At 41.0% G+C, this 15,569-nt stretch overlaps 1 protein-coding gene across 1 annotated transcript in view; it reads right to left on the reverse strand.

Moving 5' to 3' along the window:
• The window catches only part of sgcz (sarcoglycan zeta), a 315,374-nt gene that overhangs the window by 88,704 nt on the left and 211,101 nt on the right, over positions 1-15,569 (reverse strand). Inside the window, exon 3 of the mRNA XM_031814950.1 lies at positions 4,599-4,700. Coding sequence (XP_031670810.1) covers positions 4,599-4,700 — 102 coding nt within the window. The remainder of the gene's footprint in view (positions 1-4,598; positions 4,701-15,569) is intronic.

Below are 15,569 nucleotides of genomic sequence, written 5' to 3' on the forward strand. Positions count from 1 at the left end.
TCTGCTTGAAACATGTTGGTATTACAGACTCGGTCAGGGACAGGTTGAAAATGTCAGTGAAGACACTTGCCAGTTGGTCAGCGCATGCTTGGAGTACATGTCCTGGAAATCTGTCTGGCCCTGCGGCCTTGTGAATGTTGACCTGTTTAAAGGTCTTACTCACATTGACTATGGAGAACGTGATCATACAGTCGTCCGGAACAGCTGGTGCTCTCATGCATGCTTCAGTGTTGCTTGTCTCAAAGTGGGCATTGAAGTCCTATTCCCCCTCTCAGCCTCCAGTATTTATGCTGCAGTAGTTTATGTGTCGGGGGGCTGGGGTCAGTTTGTTATATCTGGAGTACTTCTCCTGTCCTATTCGGTGTCCTGTGTGAATCTAAGTGTGCGTTCTCTAATTCTCTCCTTCTCTCTTTCTTTCTCTCTCTCGGAGGACCTGAGCCCTAGGACCATGCCCCAGGACTACCTGACATGATGACTCCTTGCTGTCCCCAGTCCACCTGGCCATGCTGCTGCTCCAGTTTCAACTTCCACCTGACTGTGCTGCTGCTCTAGTTTCAACTGTTCTGCCTTATTATTATTCGACCATGCTGGTCATTTATGAACATTTGAACATCTTGGCCATGTTCTGTTATAATCTCCACCCGGCACAGCCAGAAGAGGACTGGCCACCCCACATAGCCTGGTTCCTCTCTAGGTTTCTTCCTAGGTATTGGCCTTTCTAGGGAGTTTTTCCTAGCCACCGTGCTTCTACACCTGCATTGCTTGCTGTTTGGGGTTTTAGGCTGGGTTTCTGTACAGCACTTTGAGATATCAGCTGATGTATGAAGGGCTATATAAATAAATTTGATTTGATTTGACTTTAGTTTGTCTGGTCCACTCATGTCACTGGGCAGCTCGCGTCTGTGCTTCCCTTTGTAGTCCGTAATAGTTTGCAAGCCCTGCACATCCGACTAGTGTCGGAGCTGGTGCAGTAGGATTCAATCTTAGTCCTGTACTGACGCTTTGCCTGTTTGATGGTTTGTCTGAGGGCACAGCGGGATTTCTTGTTAGCGTCCGGGTTAGAGTCCTGCTCCTTGAAAGCAGCAGCTTTACCCTTTAGCTCAGTTAGGATGTTGCTTGTAATCCTTGGCTTCTGGTTAGGGTATGTATGTACGGTCACTGTGGGGACGACGTCATCAATGCACTTATTGATGAAGCCGGTGACTGATGTGTTGTACTCCTCAATGCCATCGGAAGAATCTCTGAACATATTCCAGTCCTGACTACTTCCGTATTGAGCGAGTCAATGGTACTTCCTGCTTTAGTTTTTGCTTGTAGGCAGGTATCAGGTGGATAGTTATGGTCAGATTTGCCAAATGAAGAGCGAGGGTGAGCTTTGTACGTGTCTCTGTGTGTTGATTAAAGGCGGTCTAGAATTTTTTTAAACTGGTTGCACATGTAACATGCTGGTAGAAATTAGGTCAATCGGATTTGTGTTTCCCTGCATCAAAGTCTCCGGCCACTAGGAGCGCCGCCTCCTATCAGGCTTCCAATCCAAGTGTGAAAAACCTAGAGTCATTTTAAAGCTTTGGCGGCAAGAAAACCCGAAACAATATATCATAGAGGTTTATTTGTCAACCTGAATGCGATCGAACCAAATTGTAAATTCTGTTTGTTTGGCTCTGCAATGGAAAAACAAACCGCTCAAATCCTTCTAGCGCATATTCAAAATACTATTTTACTAAAATACTACAAAATAATATTTCCTTCCTCATTCCCTCCATCCCTCACTCTCTCCAAAATACATTTCCTTCCTCATTCCCTCCATCCCTCATTCTCTCCCTGTCAGTGCCACAGTCCCAGTCCCTCATGCTGTGTTGGTGGGCCCAGATCAGGTTAGGGCCACACCGGACTGGATACACCACGGCCCAAATACATCCTGGGCCAGCGACCCTGTCTCACCAGGGGCTTTGGAGCCTTATGCTAACATCGCACGGCTAACACCGCTAGCCAATAATACTTGGAACCACACTGCCCAGATTAGCTCAGTTCTGAAGCATGCCCACTACCCAAAAAACTGCCATAAACTAAATGGCACACACCAACAAGCCCTCAGGGGAGAAAAGTGGGTTGTTAGATTCAGCATGTTTCCTGTGTATTTTTCGAAATAAGAGTGTTTGCTTTGATGTGCAGACCCGATGTGAAAGGGATCACGGTGTCATTACAAGTGGTGGATAGATACAAACATATGCACACACACACACACACACACACACACACAAACACTGTTTGTCTGATGATAGATGAAGAGTCGGCAGAGAAGCCAGTGAGTTCTTTGATTTATTGACAGGAAGCTCTGCTCCTTCATAGGGGTTATCTACAAGCCAGAGTCACTTCCTCAATAGCAATTAGTGCCTTCTCTGTTACACACACTTAAGAAAAACCAGAAAGACTGGATTTCTTCTATATGCTTTCAACGGGAGAGCAAACAAAAATATTCTAAAAGAAGATATCTCCTCCATAGGCTTTAATGGGAGGGCAAACAAAGATATTCAAAAAAGAAGATATCTCCTCCATTTAAGTTTTTAATAGGAGAGCAAACAAAGATGTTATACAAGAAGATATCTTGTAGGCTTTCAATGAGTAGGCAAACAAAAATATTCTAAAGTAAGATATCGACTACATAGGATTTCAATGGGAGGCCAAAGAAAGATATTCCCATAAAATATATCTAACACCATCCATCATTTCACCTCAAAGGTCAGGGCTGATGGAGTGTTGACCTCTGTGTCACCCAGAAATGGTGTGACTCGGAGGTGATCTTTGAGTGGATAGATCAGTGTAATGTATTCAGGACTGTCACACACTCTCACTGTCACATACTCCCTTGTAAAGCAATAAGCATGCGCATGTGCACCTGCCTTTACAACCCTACCCCTCCATCACACACACACGCATTGAGCAAAGGTGGAGAATGCCTTCCCAACAGCCCAGGACACACAGTAACCTATACATGACAGCAGCCAGGGTGTGTGTGTGTGTGTGTGTGTGTGTGTGTGTGTGTGTGTGTGTGTGGGTGTGTGTGTGTGGGTGTGTGTGTGTGTGAGATAAGGGGAGCAGCATCATAGGGTATATTTATCAACAGCGTGCCTCATCACAGCCCTGTCTCTCTCCGCATTTTTCTATCATTGTAATTTCTATTGGATGCCCATTTGGTTGTTCGTCACACATCCAAGTCCATTCCCATGATCATTCTGTGCCCCTTACATGGGACCTTACACGGAACCTTACACGGGACCTTACACGGAACCTTACATGGGACCTTACACGGAACCTTTCATGGGACCTTACACGGAACCTTACACGGAACCTTACACAGAACCTTACATGGGACCTTACATTGAACCTTACACGGAACCTTACATGGGACCTTACACGGAACCATTCATGGGACCTTACATGGAACCTTACATGGGACCTCACACGGGACCTTACACGGAACCTTACATGGAACCTTACATGGGACCTTACATGGGACCTTACATGGGACCTTACATGGAACCTTACATGGGACCTTACACGGAACCTTACACGGAACCTTACACAGAACCTTACACAGAACCTTACATGGGACCTTACATTGAACCTTACACGGAACCTTACATGGGACCTTACACGGAACCATTCATGGGACCTTACACGGAACCTTACATGGGACCTTACACGGGACCTTACACAGAACCTTACATGGAACCTTACATGGGACCTTACACGGGACCTTACACAGAACCTTACATGGAACCTTACATGGGACCTTACACAGAACCTCACATGGGACCTTACACGGGACCTTACACGGAACCTTACATGGGACCTTACATGGGACCTTACATGGGACCTTACATGGGACCTTACATGGAACCTTACATGGGACCTTACACGGAACCTTACACGGAACCTTACACGGAACCTTACATGGGACCTTACATGGAACCTTACATGGGACCTTACACGGAACCTTACAAGGGACCTTACACGGAACCTTACACGGGACCTTACTTGGGATCTGGCATCCAGATAGATGAGCTTCTCTCCTAGGTCTCACACGATTTCTCTGGGATGTGGGATTGCATAGTGCTATACTACTCCTTTATGACAATGGGTAAGCACTGACGCTTGGTATGCCCTGATATGAGGAATGGGCTGGCTTAGTGAGGGATATTTTTTATTCATTTATTTATTTTACCTTTATTTAACCAGGTAGGCTAGTTGAGAACAAGTTCTCATTTACAACTGCGACCTGGCCAAGATAAAGCAAAGCAGTGCGACACAAACAACACCGAGTTACACATGGAATAAACAAACATACAGTCAATAATACAATAGAAAAAGTCTATATACAATGTGTGCAAGTGAGGTAATATATGGTGTGTCATAGGGTGATACGATGCTTCATATGAGCGACATAAGGCATTGTTTCTCAACCTTCCACTACTGAGAAATGACTGTTGATATGACAAGGGAAGGGTGTGTCTTAGTGAGGGATATGACATGCATAGCGAGTCATAGGGTGCTACGATGCTACATATGAGGGACATAAGGAGAGTTGTGTTTCTTACCCTTCTGGATTCTATTTCTTTCACGTAGAGAGGGAGCAGAAACTCCGAAACACCCTCTAGCCTGATCCCCTCTTTGGTTACACGAAGATTACCCATTCCATCCTACGGGGAAAGAGAGTGGAAGAGAGAGAGAGAAAAGAGAGAGAGAGAGAGAGGAAAGAGAGAGAGAGAGAGAGAGAGAGGAAAAAGAGAGAGAGAGGAAAGAGAGAGAGAGAGAAAGGAGAGAGAGAGAGAGAGGAAAGAGAGAGAAAAGAGAGAGAGAGAGGAAAGAGAGAGAGAGAGAGAGAGAGAGAGAAAGACAAAATGGAGAGAATAAGTCCAAACAGTGAAACAGAGACAACCAGTTCAGTCACCGTGAAGAAACTGTTCAGGAGAGGAGGGAGTGGAGAGAAAAACATCCAAAGGAACAAAAGTTGTATTTTAATTTAATATTTGGATCATTTTCAACAACAAAGTACTCTACGTTTTCCAAGTTAGAAATGTCACAGGACACATAGGCACAGATGCACACACACACACTCACACAGCCTCCGACAACACTTGCCCACCCCAAAGATAGAAACAAACAGGACTCAATGGGTTAAATCAGCCTGAGGACTGTTCTGTAGCTCAAACCCATGGTGATTAAGCCAGTCAAACAGGGAAACAGCTCCTCAATAAACTAACACACACCAGCCTGCAGTTCCTATAATACAAACAGTATTGCTTTACACACCCAAACCCAACACACACAAATGCATGAATACACATCCAAACCCAACACACACATACATGAATACACACACACACACACAGGCATGAATACACACACACACACACACACACACACACACACACACACACACACACACACACACACACACACACACACACACACACACACACACACACACACACACACTCTTGCTGTACACCCACATCTCCTCACATACTGTAAATATGTTAGCTGCATGCAGGTGAAAAATCACATCTTTGAAAAGGCACACACACACACACACACACGCACACACAACTGCAGGTGACTACTCATATTAGTCAGGTAGCCGTTGTAAATGAGAATTTGCTCTCAACTGGCCAACCTGGTCAAATAATGGTGAAATAATGTATTTATTTTTTAAAATATGAACTAAAAGGAACCAACACATTATGCAGAACTAGGTGGAACATGCTCAGGCAGGAGTACGGCCCCCCGTCAATCATCAAAACATAAAGATGATTCCTGAATCATTCATAATTAATCATTAATGTGACGAGCCAACGTTTAGCTAAAAACCCTCGTTCTCTCGTCTAGCCCCGTCACCCCTGACAGTGTTTAGCGATGGTGGCGGCGTGCGTCGGCATGGGGCCTTGATTTGACGTGGCAGGTTGTAGACATTAACGTCTCTCTCGGGCAGGTTGGTGTTCAATCTGAAGGAACACAAAAGTCAGAAAAAGAACAGGCCCCTTGGCTAGGCGCTGCGGCGCCGCTAACATACTAATGCCGTCTACCTGAGAGCCTTGCAGGTACGGAGAGAGAAAGAGCGCGAGAGAGAGCTACGCTAACCACATACCTAGCAGCCAAAGTCACTTCTATTAGCCTACCAGACACGCCGTATGAAATGTAAATGACATTTCTCAGTCTGATTAGCGTGGTCGTGGCGGAGCTTAGTGTCGACAGTGGTGGGAACAGCGAAGGTCTTCAGGAATCCTGGTGGGAAGCAGGCGACTTTAGGATAATGAAGACACTCCTCCGGGATGTGAATGATGGGGAATTCTGGAGTAACAGAGGCCTCGGATAATGATGTCCTTCTCTGTTATATTGGATTCCCATGTTGTGTTATAATGACATATTTCCCCATCCACGTCGTGTGTGAGAGCGTGTGTATGTGTGTGTAAGCGTGTGTGTGTGTAAGAGTGATTATCTACATGTCTGTCTGTGTGTGTGTGTGTGAGTGTGTTCTGCCGAGTCCTTCAGTAGAAGTCAAGCTGATAATGTTGTATCGCCCAGCGCAGCGAGGTTAACTGGTGGAGTCGGCCATTAGGGCTCACATCCCATCCCTGGCACAAGGTTATAGTGAACAGTATAATACTCCCTCCTCCACTTGATGGATGGCCACTGAAAACATTCTCAGGGAAGGTTTTAATGTTCTCTCTCGGCTGAATTTCTCACTCAACCTTCCATGCCAACAATGTTTAGAGAGAAAAGAGAAAGAGCTGGAGAGACGTATAGAAATGAACAAATGAGGAGACATAGATACTAGTTTGTTTGTGTGTCCTCTCTGCCGGGAAAATCTGTTGACCTTTCAGCGCCAACGTAGAAGCAATGCCTTGTCAGGGTCTGAAATCAACGCATTGACTTTCATCAGAGTTCTTGGAGAGCTTCCTTCCGCATCACTTCCCCTTCTGGGACGCATCCTAAACATCGTCTTGTATTAGAATGTCAGCTCACGTTGCCTCTGACCTACAATAAGAGCTATTCCACTTCTAAGGGGCTGCCGCTCTCCACACTGTAAAAAAAATTGACTCACGGGCTTAGTAAATATTGCAAAAGAAAATCAATGATTTTTACTTAAAATAATAGGTTTCTGGTTTTACTTACATTTTTGAATATAATACTTAATTTATATGTGTTGTAAAAGACTGGCATTTGCAAATACAAATCCAAGGTAATATGCTGCGAAATTTGAACTAATATTTCTAAGTAACAACCAACAACTTAAAAATATGACGTTCAGATGATCATGTTTGTGTTGGACTGACATGCTAGATCTAGTTCTGAACTTAAATTGTCCTTGGAACAGCTCAACGGACCTCGTGTCCATCTTTCTCCTCTGGAATGGCCAGGCAGCAGGTAAGGACCAAATTATAACTTGGAATGTAGCTTGGATCTGTCTACACATATTTTCGACGAAATCTAGTAGCCTAGTCTGTTATTTCTTCATTTTCTCACTCAGGATGCTGACGACACCATGATCCGAGAGGACCTCGTTCAGCACGTGATGAATGTGTTCACTGTGAAGGATCTGCACCAGAATATAGAGCATGGGATCTGCATCGAAGGAGCAGAGGGCCTGGCTGGTATTCCCAGGGTTACAAGGTCATGTATGTTGCTTATGGGCCTCATCTATGGCTTAAATCTAAGGTACCCCTTTGAGGTGTTCCAAAAAGTATTCTTGGAACTTGATGATCTCAGGACCTCCCCACGGGCCCAAGCTCTAAAGATGAAGTTACTTGTTTTCAGAGATATCTAAAGATATCTATGAGAACTCTCAAAGGGTCACTCACAAACTGTGGTCTAAACCCTACTCAGTAAACTGAAAAGCTAGTTGCTAGGTGGTATAGGTGCTACAGTTTCCATGATGCTCTTTGTCAGGTGAAGTCATAAGAGACATTGTCCATTCCTGTTTCAAAAACAGCTTTGTTTTAAAAATGACTCCATATGCACTAGTGGATATCTGAGATGATTTGTCAGGTGCAGCTATCTGGCTGTAACTTTACCTAAGGAGGCAAGGTGGATACGGAGTCAGGTTTAAGGGAGAATTTGGCATATATTTTGTAACAAATGTATTGCAATGTTTTGAAAACCCATGTTTTGATGAATCTAAAACAGTTAGAATGAGGTTGTTTTTGAACTAAAGTTCATACTGTGCTTTGTGTAAAGTCTATTATTAAGACAAATCGTTAATTTACGTTTAAAATATTGTTAATTTACGTTAAAATATTGCTTTGTTGTTAAAGGGCGCACAGACCACCAGAAAATGTTTGCCAAACTGTACAAGATGTGAGGTCAAAGTGCAAATCCCAACTATCACCTAAACTTTATGCAGTTGTGAAGATCTAAAATGATTTGTAGTCAGGTGCAAGCCATCTGGATGTAACGTTACCTAAGGAGGCAAGGTGGAGTTCTACCCAGAATGCTTACAGATGACCAAATATGAATGTCTAAGGAGTAACATTTATTTTATTTAAAATAAAGGTGTGGAAGTTTAAAGTTGAACACTGTTGCTTCTTTTTGCATATTCTCATTTGTAGTAAATTATTCCAAGTATATTGAGGTAACTATTTGCATCAGCTTTTTAAGTATAGTTGTGAGTATATATTTGAGTAGGAGGAACCCAATTTAAAGACATTTTACTAACCTGAGTACCACAAGTAACTGAGAAAAAAACATTTGTAAATAAAACATAGAATATTAATTATGATACTGAGTAAATTCAGCAAATTAATCGTACAATATTAGTTCTGTAACTGATTACAATAAGTATATCAAACACAACATTAGTTCTGTAACTGATTACAATAAGTATATCAAACGTACAATATTAGTTCTGTGACTGATTACATTAAGTAGATCAAACGCATAACATTAGTTCTGTGACTGATTACATTAAGTATATCAAACACATAACATTAGTTCTGTGACTGATTACATTAAGTAGATCAAACGCATAACATTAGTTCTGTGACTGATTACATTAAGTAGATCAAACACATAACATTAGTTCTGTGACTGATTACATTAAGTAGATCAAACGCATAACATTAGTTCTGTAACTGATTACATTAAGTAGATCAAACATACAACATTAGTTCTGTAACTGATTACATTAAGTAGATCAAACATACAACATTAGTTCTGTAACTGATTACATTAAGTAGATCAAACATACAACATTAGTTCTGTAACTGATTACATTAAGTAGATCAAACGCATAACATTAGTTCTGTAACTGATTACATTAAGTAGATCAAACGCATAACATTAGTTCTGTAACTGATTACATTAAGTAGATCAAACGCATAACATTAGTTCTGTGACTGATTACATTAAGTAGATCAAACACATAACATTAGTTCTGTGACTGATTACATTAAGTAGATCAAACACATAACATTAGTTCTGTGACTGATTACATTAAGTAGATCAAACGCATAACATTAGTTCTGTAACTGATTACATTAAGTAGATCAAACATACAACATTAGTTCTGTAACTGATTACATTAAGTAGATCAAACATACAACATTAGTTCTGTAACTGATTACATTAAGTAGATCAAACATACAACATTAGTTCTGTAACTGATTACATTAAGTAGATCAAACGCATAACATTAGTTCTGTAACTGATTACATTAAGTAGATCAAACGCATAACATTAGTTCTGTAACTGATTACATTAAGTAGATCAAATGCATAACATTAGTTCTGTAACTGATTACATTAAGTAGATCAAACGCATAACATTAGTTCTGTAACTGATTACATTAAGTAGATCAAACGTACAACATTAGTTCTGTAACTGATTACATTAAGTAGATCAAACGCATAACATTAGTTCTGTGACTGATTACATTAAGTATATCAAACGCATAACATTAGTTCTGTAACTGATTACATTAAGTAGATCAAACGTACAACATTAGTTCTGTAACTGATTACATTAAGTAGATCAAACACATAACATTAGTTCTGTAACTGATTACATTAAGTAGATCAAACGCATAACATTAGTTCTGTGACTGATTACATTAAGTAGATCAAACGCATAACATTAGTTCTGGGACCTGAAGGACTTAAGCAGGTCAATAAATTATAATTATATTCTGAACCTGATAAAACTTTTACCGGATAAAAGTTTAAAATCCAGTTAGTTGATTGCACTTCATATATTTGAGTGTGTAATACACTAAAAGTGAAGTATATTATACTTAAAAGATCCTCCTTGTTGGATTTACTTAAAAAGCTGATGCAAATAGTTACCTACATTTTTTAAAGTGAAAGGGGCACAATATGTTTTACAGTGCAATGATTGGGATGAGAGAAAAGCTGTTCTGCTCTAGGACTGGAATACAAAACCTTCCCACAAACACACAACAACAGAGACACACACTGGAGTTTATTGGCACGAATCAAATCCCCTTGCACTCGCCAGCGCACACATGCAGGGTCTCTCTCTCTCTCTCTCTCTCTATCTCTCTCTCTCTCTCTCTCTCTCTCTCTCAAAATGACGGGTAACCTCTAGAGGTCCAGGGGAAACCGTACTGAAGCCAAGGCATAATTTCAGTAGCTAACTTAAAGCTCCTGAAAGCCTGCATGGTCCCCTTGCGGCTGGGCCTTGGGAAGCTTTGGATGGCCCTCCCAGAATGCTTATCTAACGCAGCACATTTCGTTACAGGACTATTTCAAATAAAGCCAGATAGTCTATGAGAGAAGACAGGCAGTGTTATTAGTTCTCTTCCATTTTCCCTCTCGAGTCCCCAGTCTCTTCAATATGTGGACCAAGTTTTATTACAGTCTCATGTCATACACGTAATGAAAGTACAAAGGCTGAAAACTTCTCATTAATTCACCTATATTGTGTATTGATCGATCCTATTCTGCCCTCAACTCTGGATCTTGAAGTCAGTTCCACTGCAATTTTTCAATGTTCCTCTCTAATCAGGGACTGATTTAGACCTGGGACACCAGGTGGGGGCAATGAATTATCAGTTAGAACAGAAAAGCAGCAGGCTCCAGACCTCGTAGGGTAAGAGTGTACCCCCTGCTATATTGTACGTAGGTGAATAAACTCAACTATGCCTCGGCTTCAGTACGGTTTCCACTGGACCTTTACAGGCCATCAGTTATACACTCAGTAGGAGCGAACCATTTTGGTGAATGGGGTGGTGTACCTAATAAACTGTATATAGTAATAAACTGTATATAGGTGAATAAATGAGCTCTAACCAAATCAAATTTAAAATCAAATGTATTTATACAGCCCTTCTTACATCAGCTGATATCTCAAAGTGCTGTACAGAAACCCAGCCTAAAACCCCAAACAGCAAGCCATGCAGGTGTAGAGGCACGTAACCCTCTGTTTCTCAAACAACTTGTTTAACCAATTCCATTATAAATTAAATAAACTTCATTAAGTTGAATCTATTCCATTATAAATTAAATAAACTTCATTAAGTTGAATCTATTCCATTATAAATTAAATAAACTTCATTAAGTTGAATCTATTCCATTATAAATTAAATAAACTTCATTAAGTTGAATCTATTCCATTATAAATTAAATAAACATCAAGTTGAATCTATTCCATTATAAATTAAATAAACTTCATTAAGTTGAATCTATTCCATTATAAATTAAATCAACGTCATTAAGTTGAATCTATTACATTATAAATTAAATAAACTTAATTAAGTTGAATCTATTCCATTATAAATTAAATAAATAAATAAAGTTGAATCTATTCCATTGTAAATTAAATCAACATCATTAAGTTGAATCTATTACATTATAAATTTAAAAAACGTAATTCAGTTGAATGTATTTGTCACGCCCTGATCAAAGTATTTGTGTTTATCTTTATTATTTGTTCAGGCCAGGGTGTGACATGGGGTTATTGTATTGTCCTATTGGGGTTTTTGTAGGCATTGGGATTGTGGTTGATTAGGGGTGTGTCTAGTATAGGCTTGGCTGCCTGAGGCGGTTCTCAATCTGAGTCAGGTGATTCTCGTTGTCTCGGATTGGGAACCGTATTTAGGTAGCCTGAGTTCACTTTGTATTTCGTGGGTGATTGTCCTATGTGTACTCTCCGTTAGTTTGCACAAGTATAGGCTGTTTTCGGTTTTCGGTTTTCGTTTATTGTTTTGTAGTGTTCGTGTTTAGTCGTGTTTACGTTTGTTTAAATAAACATGGATCGCAATCGACACGCTGCAGTTTGGTCCGACTCTCCTTCATCACAACTAGAAAGCCGTAACACTATTACATTATAAATTAAATAAACTTAATTAAGTTGAATCTATTAGTCCCAAACCAAATGTTTTGTCACTTGCTTGGTAGAAGTGTGAATGCTTTCATTAAGAGTGAAAGGCTTACTAATGGGACGTGCTCCCAACAATGCAGAAATAGAAAAGGTAGAAAAGTAAGACTCCTAATAATAAAAGTAATAATAGATCCACAATGAGTAAAGATATATACACTATATACAGTGCCTTGCGAAAGTATTCGGCCCCCTTGAACTTTGCGACCTTTTGCCACATTTCAGGCTTCAAACATAAAGATATAAAACATGTTGATGAGAACTAGAACCCTCACAGTACAGTACAGTAGGAGTGTTATATTATACATGTTGATGAGAACTAGAACCCTCACAGTACTGTACAGTAGGAGTGTTATATAGAACCCTCACAGTACTGTACAGTAGGAGTGTTATATTATACATGTTGATGAGAACTAGAACCCTCACAGTACTGTACAGTAGGAGTGTTATATAGAACCCTCACAGTACTGTACAGTAGGAGTGTTATATTATACATGTTGATGAGAACTAGAACCCTCACAGTACTGTACAGTAGGAGTGTTATATAGAACCCTCACAGTACTGTACAGTAGGAGTGTTATATAGAACCCTCACAGTACTGTACACTAGGAGTGTTATATTATACATGTTGATGAGAACTAGAACCCTCACAGTACTGTACACTAGGAGTGTTATATAGAACCCTCACAGTACTGTACAGTAGGAGTGTTATATAGAACCCTCACAGTACAGTACACTAGGAGTGTTATATAGAACCCTCACAGTACTGTACAGTAGGAGTGTTATATAGAACCCTCACAGTACTGTACAGTAGGAGTGTTATATAGAACCCTCACAGTACTGTACAGTAGGAGTGTTATATAGAACCCTCACAGTACTGTACAGTAGGGGTGTTATATAGAACCCTCACAGTACTGTACAGTAGGAGTGTTATATAGAACCCTCACAGTACTGTACAGTAGGAGTGTTATATAGAACCCTCACAGTACTGTACAGTAGGAGTGTTATATAGAACCCTCACAGTACTGTACAGTAGGAGTGTTATATAGAACCCTCACAGTACTGTACAGTAGGAGTGTTATATAGAACCCTCACAGTACTGTACAGTAGGAGTGTTATATAGAACCCTCACAGTACTGTACAGTAGGGGTGTTATATAGAACCCTCACAGTACTGTACAGTAGGAGTGTTATATAGAACCCTCACAGTACTGTACACTAGGAGTGTTATATAGAACCCTCACAGTACTGTACAGTAGGAGTGTTATATAGAACCCTCACAGTACAGTACACTAGGAGTGTTATATAGAACCCTCACAGTACTGTACAGTAGGAGTGTTATATAGAACCCTCACAGTACTGTACAGTAGGAGTGTTATATAGAACCCTCACAGTACTGTACAGTAGGAGTGTTATATAGAACCCTCACAGTACTGTACAGTAGGAGTGTTATATAGAACCCTCACAGTACTGTACAGTAGGGGTGTTATATAGAACCCTCACAGTACTGTACAGTAGGAGTGTTATATAGAACCCTCACAGTACTGTACAGTAGGAGTGTTATATAGAACCCTCACAGTACTGTACAGTAGGAGTGTTATATAGAACCCTCACAGTACTGTACAGTAGGAGTGTTATATAGAACCCTCACAGTACTGTACAGTAGGAGTGTTATATAGAACCCTCACAGTACTGTACAGTAGGAGTGTTATATAGAACCCTCACAGTACTGTACAGTAGGGGTGTTATATAGAACCCTCACAGTACTGTACAGTAGGAGTGTTATATAGAACCCTCACAGTACTGTACAGTAGGAGTGTTATATAGAACCCTCACAGTACTGTACAGTAGGAGTGTTATATAGAACCCTCACAGTACTGTACAGTAGGAGTGTTATATAGAACCCTCACAGTACTGTACAGTAGGAGTGTTATATAGAACCCTCACAGTACTGTACAGTAGGAGTGTTATATTATACATGTTGTTGATGTTTTTATGTCATTATTATTGCAGACCTGGAATTACTACATGCAAAGATATAGAACAAAATAAAAGCTATTGAAGCACATTGCTGTATTTCTGATTATTTCTTACTACATATACTTTAGTACAGTCAATAAAATTAAAAGGTATTATTCTTATTCTATAATGAAATTCTGATTTATGTGAAAAATCTATAATTTATGTAATGTTCCCTGTTGTTAGTGTTTTGTAGATCCGTGTGTTATGAGTGACAATGTTTGCTTTCTGAGTGAGAATTGTTGCCAGTGTTCTGGTCTAACAAGCTTATTTTGAGACATGTATGAAGTGTTTTGGTGGTTTGCGTGAGTTTTGGAGGTGAGATCAACTGTTTGGCCAGGATGCATGATGGTAATACAGACTGTGTGAAGAGTTTTGAAAAAGTGGCTTCAATTTTGACCGATGCTTGTTTGCAATTGAAAAAAACTGTAATTGGGAATGAAGTGACTAGGCAACAGGATAGATAATAAACAGTAGCAGCAGTGTATGTGATGAGTCAAAAACAATGGTTTGGGCCTTCCTCTGACAGCGCCTGCTATAGAGGTCCTGGATGTGACCCTCCATCCATTCTGCTGTGCCCTGAGCAGAGTGACAGATGACCGTGTGTCTGAGTAGTGACTTACTGTCCAAGTCTACCGGCCTGCGTGTCCAGGCCTGTCCAGCTCAGCCCGTCTTTCATCTGACCTGAATACCAAACCGACTGGAACGTTTGTCTGGTGGGCAAACCGCTCACGTTGACTTGGAGGGGCTGCTATCTGAGCGCTGTCCGTCTCTGTGTGTGAGGCAGAGGTATGTGTGCCTGTGTGTGTGTGCCTGTGTGTGTGTGTGCCTGTGTGTGTGTGTGTCTACGTGCACCTGTGTGTGTGCCTGTGTGAGTGTGCGTGTTTATGTGCAACTGTGTGTGTGTGTGTGTGTCTGCTTGTCTAGTTGCGTGTGTATGTGTGTCTGCTTGTCTAGTTGCGTGTGTATGTGTGTACCCTGCACTGTGCCCATGGCCTTGTTGGTAGACTGTCAGTCACTGTGGACAGCCGCTTGCCAAACAGAACAGAGAGAAGCACAGCAGAGCGGCACCGGGACACACTGAGCATGCTCACACCAGGCCTGTCCGTCATCGCTAGCTGGGCTGAGGAGAATGAGTCATGACCAGAGTCACCTTGT

This window comes from Oncorhynchus kisutch, unplaced genomic scaffold (assembly GCF_002021735.2).
Source record: "Oncorhynchus kisutch isolate 150728-3 unplaced genomic scaffold, Okis_V2 Okis07a-Okis12b_hom, whole genome shotgun sequence".
NCBI classification, from domain to species: domain Eukaryota; kingdom Metazoa; phylum Chordata; class Actinopteri; order Salmoniformes; family Salmonidae; genus Oncorhynchus; species Oncorhynchus kisutch.